This window comes from Tachypleus tridentatus, chromosome 1, assembly GCF_004210375.1.
Source record: "Tachypleus tridentatus isolate NWPU-2018 chromosome 1, ASM421037v1, whole genome shotgun sequence".
Classification (NCBI taxonomy): domain Eukaryota; kingdom Metazoa; phylum Arthropoda; class Merostomata; order Xiphosura; family Limulidae; genus Tachypleus; species Tachypleus tridentatus.
Genome location: NC_134825.1, coordinates 108,185,055 through 108,200,701, shown reverse-complemented (window position 1 = coordinate 108,200,701; position 15,647 = coordinate 108,185,055). Strand labels below are relative to the sequence as shown.

Here is a 15,647-nt window from a genome sequence, read left to right as displayed (position 1 = left end):
CTGTGTTCATTCATTTTCTGGGTCATAAGTTTGTCCAACCCCATTTAGATCTTTATTGACGTATATTTCCTGTCTGCTATTAATCTTCAAGTATGTGTACCTACACCTGAGTTAATTTTAAGTCTGTATCTTTTCATTATTATTATCCACTCTCTTGTTTTTCTATTTCTTTAGTAAGGTTGGTTTTTGTTTATGTAGTGGTTTTATAGTTATTTTGTTTATCACTAAGACAGTATTTGACCACATGAATATTAATATATGTTTGTTTGATTATTGTTTACCTGTGCATGACTAAATTAAACTTATAAGAGATGATGGTGTCATGTTGTGTGAATTTATTTTTTAGTATGGAGAAATTGAAGAAATGAATGTATGTGACAACCTAGGAGACCATTTGGTGGGAAATGTTTATGTAAAGGTGAGGCTTAGAACCATACAGGTTTTGTAAGGATTAAATTCATTGTGAAGAAATCCACATGATTGGATAATTGTTAGATATGACAAATTATTTAGTGTAGGTAGTACTAATTAATTCATTTTGTGACTTAATATTTCATAATTATGTAGCTTGTTTGTTCTTTTTATGAACAAGAAGTTAACTGCTGACAGTTGTGTTTGTAAGTTATCGATGTTGCAGCCACAGAGATTTGTAGAATGCCTAAGAGAAAAATGTAACAAACATTGGTGACCAGACGAGAGTGGGAAGAGAGCTATGAGAAAAGCTTGAGTGAAAGAGAGTTTCAGTCTCAAACATTTTAGAAGAATATTTTTTTCCTGAACCTACATGTTGGACTATCACGGAACGGGATGATTATTTGGATCTGGGTTTATGTGGAAAAGCAGACGTTTATTGGATGTAGGCCTAAATACAAAAATAGATAATGTTTAAGTAAAAATAGAGAATAGTTGGACTTGTGAACAGAATTCTAAAGCAGTTGAAATGGCTGATGTGGACTTTTGACAAGGAGTGTTTAGTGTTTAAGTTGCAACTGTTGTAGCATAATGCAAAGAATTTTTGTACTTAAGTTTAAGCTGTTTTGAATGTATTATTTTAAAACAAGTGAAGTGTGTGCTGTTGAAGTTATTGTTGAAGTTATCACCAGTAAGTCACAGACACCTACTGTAGAAGAATCCTTAGTCTATGAACACCTATACATATATATATTTATTTATTTATCTTAATATTTACTACTATACAAAAATAAGTTCCTGACAAAATAAAGAATGAAGATTGTTTGAATTGGTAATGAAGGAAACTACCAAAAGTTTAATGTAGTAACAAATGTAGTGTACCTGATGTACACAAAACTCTCTTAAAAGGTTTCATTTTTATTCATTAAACTGTCTTCACACTTTATTATATCAGACTGGGTTTTTCATTATCAAATTTGATAGTAGTAGTATAAATTTTGCTTACGATGATATAACACAGTTTATTTGAACACTGCTTTATAAATATTGATAATTGTCTTATCCATGTAAACTCCACTTTATTGCTTTAGGGTTTGACTAGTGATTGTATTTTAAGGATTGGCTGATCATGTACACAATAGTTTTTATACATGATGCTTGTAGCTTCAAGTGTGTGTGTATGAAGAATATAAAATACTTCACTTAAGATTCTGATAAAAGTTCTTATTGTGTGGTTCCTTTAAGCATGTGAAATAGAAAATGAAATTTTTTTATCTGAGTGAAACTCGAGTGGAAAATAAAGAAGTTATCTCATTTTGTTAGATGAAGTTAGAGACAGTCTCTTGCAATTATGAATAGTTATTATGTTTTAATTGATACTAAGTAAAATTGTCTAAATTTACCACTGTGTCATTATATGTATAACACTTGCACATTTTACCACACAGATAACGACTTCACTTTATTTTAACTTGAGAATAGTTATAAGAAATTCCCTAAAGTACTGTAATTTCTCTACCCCAGTTTCGACGGGAAGAAGATGCTGAAAAGGCAGTTGCAGACTTAAACAACCGATGGTTTGCTGGCAGACCTGTGTATGCTGAACTTTCTCCGGTTACAGACTTCAGAGAGGCTTGTTGTCGACAGTATGAGATGGGGTAAGGGTGTTTTAATACGTTTCAACCAACACACATGTAAGGTATAACTTTTTATTTACAGACTTCAGAGAAGCTTGTTGTCGACAGTATGAGATGAAGTAAGTGTGTGTTAATACGTTTCAACCAACACACGTGTAAGGTATAACTTTTTATTTACAGACTTCAGAGAAGCTTGTTGTCGACTGTATGAGATGGGGTAAGGGATGTTTTAATACGTTTCAACCAACACACTTGTAAGGTATAACTTTTTATTTACAGACTTCAGAGACGCTTGTTGTCGACAGTATGAGATGGGGTAAGGGTGTTTTAATACGTTTCAACCAACACACGTGTAAGGTATAACTTTTTATTTACAGACTTCAGAGAAGCTTGTTGTCGACTGTATGAGATGGGGTAAGGGATGTTTTAATACGTTTCAACCAACACACTTGTAAGGTATAACTTTTTATTTACAGACTTCAGAGACGCTTGTTGTCGACAGTATGAGATGGGGTAAGGGTGTTTTAATACGTTTCAACCAACACACATGTAAGGTATAACTTTTTATTTACAGACTTCAGAGAAGCTTGTTGTCGACAGTATGAGATGAAGTAAGGGTGTGTTAATACGTTTCAACCAACACACGTGTAAGGTATAACTTTTTATTTACAGACTTCAGAGAGGCTTGTTGTCGACAGTATGAGATGGGGTAAGGGTGTGTTAATACGTTTCAACCAACACACGTGTAAGGTATAACTTTTTATTTACAGACTTCAGAGAGGCTTGTTGTCGACAGTATGAGATGGGGTAAGGGTGTTTTAATCACGTTTCAACCAACACTGCGTGTAAGGTATAACTTTTATTTACAGACTTCAGAGAAGCTTGTTGTCGACTGTATGAGATGGGGTAAGGGATGTTTTAATACGTTTCAACCAACACACTTGTAAGGTATAACTTTTTATTTACAGACTTCAGAGACGCTTGTTGTCGACTGTATGAGATGGGGTAAGGGATGTTTTAATACGTTTCAACCAACACACTTGTAAGGTATAACTTTTTATTTACAGACTTCAGAGAGGCTTGTTGTTGACAGTATGAGATGGGGTAAGGGTGTTTTAATACGTTTCAACCAACACACATGTAAGGTATAACTTTTTATTTACAGACTTCAGAGAAGCTTGTTGTCGACAGTATGAGATGAAGTAAGGGTGTGTTAATACGTTTCAACAAACACACGTGTAAGGAATAACTTTTTATTTACAGACTTCAGAGAGGCTTGTTGTCGACAGTATGAGATGGGGTAAGGGTGTTTTAATACGTTTCAACCAACACACGTGTAAGGTATAACTTTTTATTTACAGACTTCAGAGAAGCTTGTTGTCGACTGTATGAGATGGGGTAAGGGATGTTTTAATACGTTTCAACCAACACACTTGTAAGGTATAATGTTTATTTACTTCTACTTGTATTACCACTGTTTAATTACTAAGTCTGCTTCACAAAACTTGGTGCACAGTGTTTTAACCTGTGATGTATAATAAAGTGGAAAATATTTTATGAAATATATTTTTAAGTGTGAGGGAATTCATTTCTGACAGCAGTTTTTATATCAAAAAACCAAACTGAGAGTAACAGACAAGACTTACACTGGGCTCATGTTAAGTCCTGTTTTTCGTTAGATGGAAAACAGTAATTAAAAGGTGTATCTTTTGATACTGTTTAATTAGTTATACTGAGCTTAAAATACAGCTTGTATCTTAGTATTAGAAGAATAAGTTACAAATAATGGATTGCACAGATTTGTGGTTGTATTTATATCACTTATATTAGGCCTTATTTATAGCCCGTTTCCTAGTCTTGGAAGAAGGAACACTGTAGTAACACTGTTTAGATAAAATATTAATTGTTTGTCAGAAAAGCTGTGTTTAACATAAACATGCTGTTTTGATATTCAAAATATCATGCATAACAATACCCGAGTTTCATTTTTCATGAATTAATTTTTGGTCTAAGATTATGTGGTTTTGTAATATTGCATTAATTGGGTTTTAGATGATAAAACTTCACTGTTTTGAGTAATTAATGACAGTGAAAACAAAGCTGGTTTTGTTGTGTTTTGTTCACACTCTGAAACATGTTAAATATAACCAACAAACTGTCTCGTGTGTCAATATTACATGGTGTTTATTATAAGTTCAAAACTAATTCAATAATCATAAAGAGATTAACTATCTTGCTGTGAACTTTGTGGATTATGTTGACCTTGTGAGCTCTAAAATTTATTTGTTGAGTGCACTATATTTATTACTGTTAGGTTTTCTCACACTCTACTACAGTTATGTTAAAGTTTCAAGCTATTTGTGGTAACATTAAATACTTATCATGATTTTGTACGTTTTATGTATTAACAAAAATTACCACTTTCCATTATAGTGTTGTTATTAGGTGATTTCAGTAAACTAGAACTAAAAATAACATCCATGTTAAATTTTATTAAATATAAGATAGCAGTACGTAACTAATAAACATGTTTCAAACAGATGTAAACTATAAAATCTTTGTCTCTCATTCGGCAATTTTATATCAAAGTTGTTTTACGTAGGAAGAATCGTGGCTAACACAAGAAACTTGTTTTTCAAATTACTCAAGGGCTATCTATGCTAGTCGTCCCTAATTTAGCAGTGTAAAACTAGAGGGAAAGCAGCTAGTTATCACCACCCACCACCAACTCTTGGGCTACTCTTTTACCAACGAATAGTAGTGTTGACCATCACATTATAATGCCCCCAGGGCTGAAAGGGTGAGCATGTTTGACACAACAAGGATGCGAACCCTCGACCCTCAGGTTACAATTTGAACACCTTAACACGCTTGGCCATGCCAGGCCAATAAAACTCTGAAGTCCTAGAATTCAAACATTCTTGAAAGTCATTCTCTGCTGCTTCTGTTGTTGAATATTGTGTTCTGTGAAAAGTTGACAAATGTTTGAAAAACTGGTAGTTGGTGGGCGACAGGTCTGGGGAGTAAGGAGGTTGAGGTAGTTTGTTGAACGTCATTTGAGCAACGTCTGGTCGACCATTATTATGAAATAAAATTGGTCCTCTTTTATTAATGATTGAATTTTTCACAGAACTTCATGAATTTCTTCCAATTACTGTAGTTAACTTCTGCAGTGATGTTCTGGCCCTGATTAAGCAAGCTGTAATGGATAATACTGGCCACAGACCACCATACAATAACCATAATCTAATGTTGGTGAAACTTTGGGAAGTGTTTTTGAGCTTCTTCACAGTTAAGCCACTGCTTTTTCTGTTGTTGCGAAAGATCCACTTTTTGTCACATGGGACAATTCGGTCAAGAAATGGGTCATTTCTGTTACACGAAATCAGCATAGAGCACAGTTCAAAAATACGATTTTTCTGATTTTCACTGAGTTTGTGTGAAACCTACTTCTGTAGTTGCAAATTTTTTTTCCATCATTTAATGTAAGGGTCTGACATATTGGAAATAAAGGTTTAGAATAAAAGCTTTAGTTTTTCATTGGTTTACATGAAATCATAAAAAAGACAGGTTTCCTCTCTCTATAAATGACTAAAATTTTAATATAAAAGCCATTATTTCTCAAACAACCTAATAATATTTCTGAGTAGGCCTAGTGATAAAATTAGAAATATACCTTATATAACATCATTATTACGTTTGAAAAAAAAAAACGCAAAACTTGAGCATGTTAGGTTCATTTAGTTTGATTGGAACTGTTTTTAGCTTGAATTTATCATTTAAGAATATATCATCAAGAAATATGGTGTCACGGTATCATCAGATATCATGATTTTATTGTGTTACCATTAAATTTTTGTATAATTTTACACAACACATATCATGAAGCAGTGAAACAGGATTGGTGGTGAAGCTATATGTTACCTTATTGTTTATTTGTTTTGTGATGTTTTTATTTCGTTTTGCTGTAGACCCTTAAAGACCAGAAGGGTGATAAGACTTCCTTTACAATATTGATGTGAGGTATTGGTAACATTTTTATCCTCTCTACTGGAAAAAAAAAAAACAGTTCCATTAAAAATAACATTTGCTAACGTTTGCTTTAAGGTTTATCTTAATGTTGAAAGGAAGGAAATCGGTCGTTGTGGAAGAAACAGATAATATTCACCTACAGATCTGGAAATAAGTGTGGGGTGGTAATAATATAGGTTCAGAACCTTTTGAGTAGTATTAGGATAGTCACAACACAAGCAACATGGATGTGTCCTATAAAATGTGTCTTTCAAATAACCTGACACGAAGGTGGGGATATTGGAGGTCGTAGTTCCTTATATTTAAACATTATGTAGGTGCCACTATTTTTCTAGGTCTTGACTAAGAATTCAATAGTTTTTTGTTTGTTAGTTTCCACACAAGTCAACTTTGTTCCTGTGGTGCATAATGAATTTGTATTTAAACTGATTGAATGATATAACTTCAATAAGAAGATGGGTAAAACTCTTTAACTAAAGTTTATTTCTTTTACAGTTGAAAGTGCAACAGAAACAAGTGCATATGACAGATGTTGTAATTATATATAAACAAAAGCAAAAAACTGCACTAATTAAAAGGATCCCCAGGGTACAGGATATAATGTGGGATATAAAATGTACCCTAGGTTATGGAGGTGATTGAGGAAGTAGGACCCACATTGTGTTGGGGACACACTGTCTATCAGTCTTAACCTCGATTGGCTAATCTCACATGAAGAATAATTAAATAAGGAAATAAAGGAAAATAAATAGAAATTAGGAGACTGATATGTGGATGCTCATTTCTACATGTGCATCACCCTCCACTGTCTGCAGACAGTTTTGGGAAGGTAACCTCTCTCTAAAGTAAAGAAGAAGAAAAAAACAAATAACTATTCAATGACAAAATTAAACAATAATAATAATAATAATAACATGGTACTACCACTTGGCGACAAGTAAGTTAAATAACCTTACCTCCTGAAGTTAACATTCCAGTCTGTCTCCAAGCCTGCTCACCTATAAGCTTTGGGGATGTTATTATGTGATGGTCAGTCTTACCACTAGTTGGTAAAAAGTAGCCCAAGAGGTGAGGGTGAGTGGTGTTGACTTCCCTCTTGTCTTATACTGCTAAATTAGGGATGGCTAGTGTAGATAACCCTTGTGTAGCTTCACACAAAATTCAAAGAAGAAACAAATATCCAATGTTTGCCTGAATTTAATGAGATTTGGGTAGAATAATTGGTCTGTTTTTACTCAAGTTTTCTTTGGTATGTTTTAACTGACGAATGTAGTGTTTCCTTTCTTTCCACATTATATTGAGTCATTTTGTATGGTGGTGGTTGCCTTTGTGGCTTAAGAAATGAACTGACTTATATACACTGCTGGCCAAAATCTTAAGGCCAATGATCATGAAGAAAAAATATGCATTTTGCATTGTTAGACTCAACCATTTATTTGAGTAGAGCTTCGAAAGATGAAAATAAGAAAAGGGAAAATAAAAAACAACAACTTTTTTTGCATTTAATAGGGAAAATATGAACACCATGAAATTAGCCTAAATACTAGCTGGTCAAAAGTTTGAGACCATGCCAAAAAGAAGTCCTAAACAGGGTAGGAAATGCCCCACAAGAGGTCTCAGTAGTGTGTCATTGGGAATAATTTCAAACATTCGCTTTAGCATGGTCAATATAAACATTTGCAGAAGGCTGGCTGAAATATTATTCCAAGTGGTAAAGATGGCTTCACGAAGATCATGCACTGTTTGGAATTGACGTCCATTTCTATAGACTTCCCTTGCCATCCACCCCCAAACATTTTCAGTAGGGTTCTGTTCAGGAGAACACGATGGATGGTCCAAAAGAATCACGTTATTTGCCATGAAAAAGTCCTTTGTCCTTCAGGCATTGTGGATTGCAGCGTTGTCCTGCTGAAAGATCCAGTCATTTCCACACAAGCGAGGGCCTTCAGTCAATAAAGATGCTCTATCCAACATGCCAGTGTAGCCAGCTGCTGTTTGATGCCCCCGTATAACCTGAAGCTCCATTGTTCCATGGAAGGAGAAAACACCTCAAATCATGATGGAACCTCCTCCACTGTGTCGTGTAGAAAATGTCTCCGGTGGGATATCCTTATTGTGCCAGTAACGTTGGAAGCTATCCGGACCATCCAGGTTAAATTTTTTCTCATCAGAGAACAAAACCTTCGTCCACTTTTCTACGTTCCATGTTTGGTGCTTCTCAGCAAAGTTTAACCGAGTTGTTTCGTGATGTGGAAGGAGGCGTGGACTTTGAAGACGTTTACCGTTTTTAAAAGCCTTTCTCTCGTAGATGCCGTCTTATTGTTCTTGAGCTGCATTCTGCGTCCGTAAGGGCCTTAATCTGGTTCGACGATCAGTTGGTGTCTTACCAGACAACCCGTCGAATCCTCCTGCTCAACACCGGAAAATTTTCTTGGGCCGACCACTTGAAATTCTCGTTCCATATCCCTCAGGGTCTTTTAAGAAATTTGCAACAGCAGTTTTACTATGCCCAATCTCACCAGCGATGGCACGTTGAAAGACACCTTGCTTTTGCAGCTCAACAATTCTGCCACGTTCAAACTGTCAGCTTTATAGCATTTGCCATGTTTTTACCCAATGTAACACAGAAGATGTGGGAGATAGTGACAACGCTAGTGCTTTAACACAAATGACTAAATTTTGTTACGTGTTTACCGATTAACGCTTCGTTTCAGTATGGTGTTAAACTTTTGACTAGCTAGTATTTAGGCTAATTTCTTAGTGTTCACATTTTCCCTATTAAATGCTAAAAAAGTTGTTTTTTTTATTTTCCCTTTTCTTATTTTCATTTTTCGGAGCTCTACTCAAATAAGTGGTTGAGTCTAACAATGCAAAATGCATATTTTGTCTTTATGTTCATTGGCCTTAAGATTTTGGCCAGAAGTGTATCTAATATACTTATATAATGTACGTAATTTTTCAGTTTTGAACTGATATGACTTATCTATCAATGTAAATGTCTGAAGAGAAATAGCTGCTAATTACAGGTATACATGGCTTATGTCCCTTAAAGAAAAGTATAAACACTGAAATAGTATGGCAGGATATGACGATGACATAGACAGCATGTTTGTAGAATTGAGGTTTTTTAATTTCATCATGTACGTTTTTTATATGAAATCAAGAACAAAAGAAGGTAGTTCCATTTTTGAATACTATCTGATATTATATATTTACATTTTGTAATACTGCTTGTGTTTTAATATAATTTTTAGAATATTACTTGACATGGTTATCTTTGGAATACTACCTGGTATTTGGGTATAATTTTCAAATTACCACAATATTATATGTAACTTTTTAATTATGTGACATCTGTGGTTTTTGGAAGTTTTATTTGACATTACAGGTATTGTTTTTGAAATGCTGTTTGAATTCAGTAAATACACTGACAGTTGTCTGTCTGTACACTAGGGCATTAGCTGTTTACAATGTAAACAAACTACAGTATACTCCATCATGATTTAAAACTTGAAAACAAAGAACCCATTTTAAAGAAAATACCAGTTTTGAGACAGCTTGACTGGGTGATGAAAAAGAAAAATTATAACTGTATATTTCATCATTTTCAGGTAAAATGATTTAACAGGGAACAAAGAGATCATGTGACAGGATATTGCTTCACAGTGTAATATAGGTATCTTGTTACCTTGGGTGTTGAGTGGGCTGGTTTTTTGTTTTTTTTCAATTAAGATAGCTTCTTCAATGTCAGTTGATGTTATGTTCTTTGTTTAAAAATTCACTGTTTAGTGTCGGTATACTGAAATCCCATGTGTAGTTTTTAGTCACAGTGGTGGTAAACATGGGCAGGTTTTTTACTATGTTCAGTGAAACTGTTTTTCAGTTTTCTACCTATTTTTCCATTGTAAAATTCTGAACACATATCTCATGTTATTTTATAAATAATTTTGTAATTGTCTGATTCTATGTCACATTTATACTATGAAGCAGTGGTCTGTTGAGTTATATCTTTGTTCTCTACTGCACTTATCCCAGTGAAATGAAAGTCATTCTAATTAGACTTGAATTTTGAAGTTTTCAGTTTGTGGCATGTTTGTAATAAAGATTTAGTCTTAATTTTCAGTAGAAGTTCTGGGAATAAACATTAATGTTATTGAAGAATATTTCTTTCCAGTGAATGTACGAGAAGTGGATTCTGTAACTTTATGCACTTGAAACCAATATCTCGGGAGCTGCGACGGGAACTGTATGGCAGGCGGCGGAAAAGAATGTAAGAACTGGGGTAAAATTGTAGAAACTTGCTTATCTAAGAAATAGTTAATTAATCAGTATGTGTTTATAGTGCCAGTTTACATTTGTTTAAGAAATAGTTAATTAATTGTTATGTTTTTATAGTGCTAGTTTACATTTGTTTAAGAAATAGTTAATTAGTCAGTATGTTTTATAGTGCCAGTTTACATTTGTCTAAGAAATAATTAATTAGTCAGTACGTTTTTATAGTGCCAGTTTACATTTGTTTAAGAAATAGTTTATTAGTCAGTATGTTTTTATGGTGCCAGTTTACATTTGTTTAAGAAATAATTAATTAATGAGTGTTTTTATAGTGCCCATTTACATTTGTCTTAGAAATAGTTCCCCTCAGTGTGGATTCCCATATGTGGTGAGGGGAGCTCCCAGAGAATTTTCTGTTTTTTCAGTTTACCTCCTCTGGGATCTAAACATCCCACGAGTTTGCCGTGCGTGGCAATTCGTGAAGGGGAGGAGAGGATCCTGGTGGTTGAGGGGTCCAACCCTGACACACCACTTTGGCCTTGAATTCCTGTAGACAGGTGGCCTTTGGGTGGCCCTCCTTGGGTCAATTGGCTGGTCCATATGTCAACCAAGTACTAGTGTTGGAAGTTCTCAATCGGTGTTGTGGACATTGTGTCTGATGCTGGTGTTTAGGTATAGTGCTCACGAAACCCTGGCATTGCTGCAGTGTCCTTGCTTGACATTGTAGTGCATCCCTTCGTACGGCTCCATGGTGGGTGGGGTCAGTGGGAACTGAAATTTTCCTTTTTTTTATGGATCCTCCTACTAAAAACTTAAATAAAATAGTGAGAAAACAGTCAATAGGTAAATGACCACATCTTGAAGACTCTGAGCAGCAATCTTCAACATCTGTAACACACGTACCTCATTTTCTTATATTACATTCACTTTCAGAAAAAAACTTTAGGGCAAATGTCCCCCTTTTTTATTCAGAAGTGACTAGAGGGACTTGCTGGCTCTCCAAAATCAGTAAAGAAGCTTCGATCTGGAGACATATTGGTTGAAACATTGACATCCCAACACAGTGAACTCCTCTTGAATTCAAAGGCAATTGGGGATGTACCTACTGAGTTTACACCTCATGCTACTTTGAATTCATCACAAGGAGTTATTGTTGAGAGAGATTTGAGGAACATAGAGTCAGAGATTCTTGCTGGTTTCTCCACTCGAGTTTCTGTAGTGAGGCGCATCTCCACTCACAAAGATGGAATTACACTGCCAACAAATGTTTTGACATTTACATCCCCACATGCATCTGCCACCATCAAGGCAGGTTATCTAAACTGCAGGTTACCGCCGCACATTCCAAACCCTCTCCGATGTTTCCAGTGTCAGAGGTTCGGTCACTCAAAGACGTCATGTTGTTTTCCCTGACATATGCTCATTGTGGTGGCAAGGACCATGATGCCTATGAGTGTGACACAGACCCACATTGTGTCAACTGCAATTGGTTCTCACCCTTCCTACTTTCGTTCTTGTCCTAAATGGTTGGAGGAAAAAGAGGTGCAGCATTTGAAAACGACTCGTAACATTAGTTATCCTGAGGCTTGGAAGTTGTTGTCCATCACTTATCTCAGACATATGCTGCTGCACTTCGTTCCACAACTCCAGTGGGAGTGTAGACAGATCTCTCTGTGCCTCCTAAAGAATCAGTCTCCAAACAAATGAAAAGTCTTTTGACCTCCATGGTTAAAAAAGTTGGTGAATCAACTTCAACACCTACCTCTGTCCCTTACATACATTCCAGCAAACCCCAAGACCCATTTCCTTTGGTTCTGGGTACAGGCATTTCCTTGGATCCATCTTCTTCTCCCACCCCAAGATACAAAATGATCATTAGTTCGCATCCTCAGTCACTGGAATCTACTTCCAACAACAAAGTCCTGCCCTGTTGACCCAGGGCAGGATTTATGGAGGTCGATAGACCTCCGTAAAATAAAAACAGTAAAGGAAAGAGATGTGGTCGTAAACAGAAGGGTTATCCAACTGATTCACCTGCCCTTCATTAAAAATGGCCACCTTGATACAATGGAACTGTCGAGGTTTACGTTCTACTCTGGATGACGTCAAAACACTGATTGATTCCTATTATCTTGTATGTCTTTCCTTACATGAAACATTTCTGAAACCTGCCGACACAGTCACCTTTCAGTGGTTTTCTTTGTACAGAAATGACAAGCTATGTGATGGACGAGTGTTATTGGTGATGGTGACACTGTCCACCTTGGAAATGTTTTTAGTTTTTTAAAGGCCATTAATATATTTAATGTCATTTAATTTTTTTTCATTTATACATTACACCTTTTTAATGTGGCTTCCTTTTAAAAATCACAGTCTATCTAGTTTGATTTGAAGTTAGAAAATGGCCATAACATCAAGTAACTTGAAACCAGGACTGGAAAGGCCAACTTCAGGTGACTAATACTGCTGTTTGAACTATCAGTTTCAACTACCCTTTAGTCGTCTTGGCGAGTTCTTATTACAATTGTACTGCATGTCTTTTAAAACTTTTATTACTTTACTATTTGATAATGGCTGTAATGACACACAGCCCAGAAGCAGGACTGGAAAGACTAACTTCGGGTGACTGACGGTGGTTCTTGTACGTACCTGTTAGTCTTCCTGGTGGGTTATGATAATTACCATTATGCTTCAGAAAGCCCTTTATAACTTCTCTTTCTGTAGTTTCTCTCTTACCATTGTAGACTGGATGTCAACATTGGTTTTATGCCATTTTATATTTTTCGATGCTGTTTTGTTTTACCTTCATTTTCTTCTATTTTACTACATTTACTTTTACCTTTTTACTGGACATTTGATGCAGATAGCCTAGCTGCTTTGTGCTGTAAAACACTAAATCAACCAACCAACTCAGAAATAGTTAATTAATTAGTATGTTTTTGTGCCAGTTTACATTTAAGATATAATTAATTAATCAGTATGTTTTTTTATAGTGTCGGTTTACATTTGTTTAAGATACAATTGTGACCCGGCATGGCCAAGCGTGTTAAGGCATGCGACTCGCACATGTTTGTGCTTGAAGTAATAATAAAATATTTGTATCTCCGACGTGTACCAATAGTATGAGTACGATGCTTTTCCATACTGGGTACGTGGGGGAATCCATAGTTACGTCATCAGTGTTTGTTAGCCAATCAGTGCTCGCGTGGATGGGTATTTCTCGTTTTCTAAGCGGCATGGCCCGGTATGGCCAAGTGTGTTAAGGCGTTCGACTCGTAATCCGAGGGTCGCGGGTTCAAATCCCGGTCGCACCAAACATACTCGCCCTTTCAACCGTTGGGGCGTTATAATTGACGGTCAGTCCCACTATTCGTTGGTAAAAGAGTAGCCCAAGAGTTGGCGGTGGGTGGTGATGAATAGCTGCCTTCCCTCTAGTCTTACACTGCTAAATTAGGGATGGCTAGCACAGATAGCTCTCCAGTAGCTTTGTGCGAAATTCCAAAAACAAACAAAACAAGATATAATTAATTAATCGGTATGTTTTTATAGTGTCGGTTTACATTTGTTTAAGATATAATTAATTAATCGGTATGTGTTTATAGTGTCGGTTTACATTTGTTTAAGATATAATTAATTAATTGGTATGTTTTTATAGTGCCAGTTTACATTTGTTTAAGATATAATAAATTAATCAGTATGTTTTTATAGTGCTAGTTTACATTTGTTTAAGAAATAGTTTATTAATCGGTATGTTTTTATAGTGCCAGTTTACATTTGTTTAAGATATAATAAATTAATCAGTATGTTTTTATAGTGCTAGTTTACATTTGTTTAAGAAATAGTTTATTAATCGGTATGTTTTTATAGTGCCAGTTTACATTTGTTTAAGATATAATAAATTAATCGGTATGTTTTTATAGTGCCAGTTTAAATTTGTTTAAGATATAATAAATTAATCGGTATGTTTTTATAGTGCCAGTTTAAATTTGTTTAAGATATAATAAATTAATCAGTATGTTTTTACAATGCCAGTTTACATTTAAGATATAATTAGTTAATCAGTATGTTTTTAGTGCCAGTTTACATTTGTTTAAAATGTAATTAATTAATCAGTATGTTTTTTATAGTGCCAGTTTACATTTGTTTAAGATGTAATTAATTAATCAGTATGTTTTTATCGTGCCAGTTTACATTTGTTTAAGATATAGTTAAATAATCAGTATGTTTTTATAGTGCAGGTTTACATTTATTGTTTCTTTGTTCTCGTGTTTTAGGTCACGTTCTAGATCCAGGTCTAGAAGTCGTGATCGTGCTCGTCGATCTCGCAGTAGAGATCGAAGACGCAGAAGTAGAAGCAGAGAACGCAAGGACCGGAGATCTAGAAGTCGTGAAAAAGACAAAGACCGTAAGGACCGAGAAGACCGAGCTGGAAGATTTTGAAGAAAGTTTTGATTTTTATTGGACTTCTTACACTGTTTTGTTTTCTTCCTGGTCGTTATGAAATCTCTTAGCAGTGGTTTGATTCCTAAGTATAGGATTTTCAGAGGACTTATTTTGGTTTTGACCAAATGAAATGTTATTTGTCCAACTGCTAAGAACAATTTGTTTTTTTCTGTTATTTTTACGTACACCGAAATCAGAATAAGTAAGAAAAATTACATTTGGAATAATCGATGTAAAAACAGACCAATTTGTTATATGTAACTTTTTAACTTTGTTTTTTTCCAGGAATATGTGTAATTTTATGAACCCAAACATTTGTATTTACTCATCTTTGTAAAGAATGAAGCTTAGAGTTAATCTCTCAGCTTAATTTTTTAAAATAAAAGAACAACAGCTAAGTGTATCATAGATTTGTTTATTGCACATATTGTATATGTATTGAAATAAGCAAACGCCGTGTACGTACATGCCTGAGTGGAAAATTGATTTGATAGTTTTGTACTGTTTTTTGGTAGGCCTACGTGTGTATAATGTTTGGAGGATGTGTGTGTACGTGTTGAAACTGAGAATAAAGTTCCAATACTGTTATTAAACAGTTAGTAACTATGTTCATTCTTTTGAATGTGTTTTATTAAAGTACCCTAAGAAAGGTCTCTGACTTGTAGGAAAAGCAGAAATGCAACCATTACGATTTGAGCGTAATAATTACGGTTTTGGTGTATACGCTCATACAGACAAATATTACAACTTGTTTCAACTCCCAAATTATTACATATTATACAGGGTGAGCCAAAAGTAGGTGGACAGTAAAAAAACATTTATTTAGAGATGACGTATACGTACAACTATATG

General features: G+C 34.9%; 1 protein-coding gene across 5 annotated transcripts in view; it reads left to right on the top strand.

Annotated features, from left to right (window-relative positions):
• Positions 1–15,407, top strand: part of LOC143257566 (splicing factor U2af 38 kDa subunit-like) — a 42,907-nt gene extending 27,500 nt beyond the window's left edge. For 4 of the 5 annotated variants that reach the window (XM_076516466.1, XM_076516457.1, XM_076516447.1 and 1 more), the window contains 4 exons: positions 347–418; positions 1,936–2,069; positions 10,255–10,350; positions 14,627–15,407. In XM_076516466.1, the coding sequence (XP_076372581.1) occupies positions 347–418; positions 1,936–2,069; positions 10,255–10,350; positions 14,627–14,792 (468 nt within the window). In that variant the 3' untranslated portion in view covers positions 14,793–15,407. Of the gene's footprint in view, positions 1–346; positions 419–1,935; positions 2,070–10,254; positions 10,363–14,626 lie in introns of all 5 variants that reach the window. The other variant, XM_076516476.1, reaches the window with a different exon arrangement.
• The last annotated feature ends 240 nt before the right edge of the window (positions 15,408–15,647 follow it).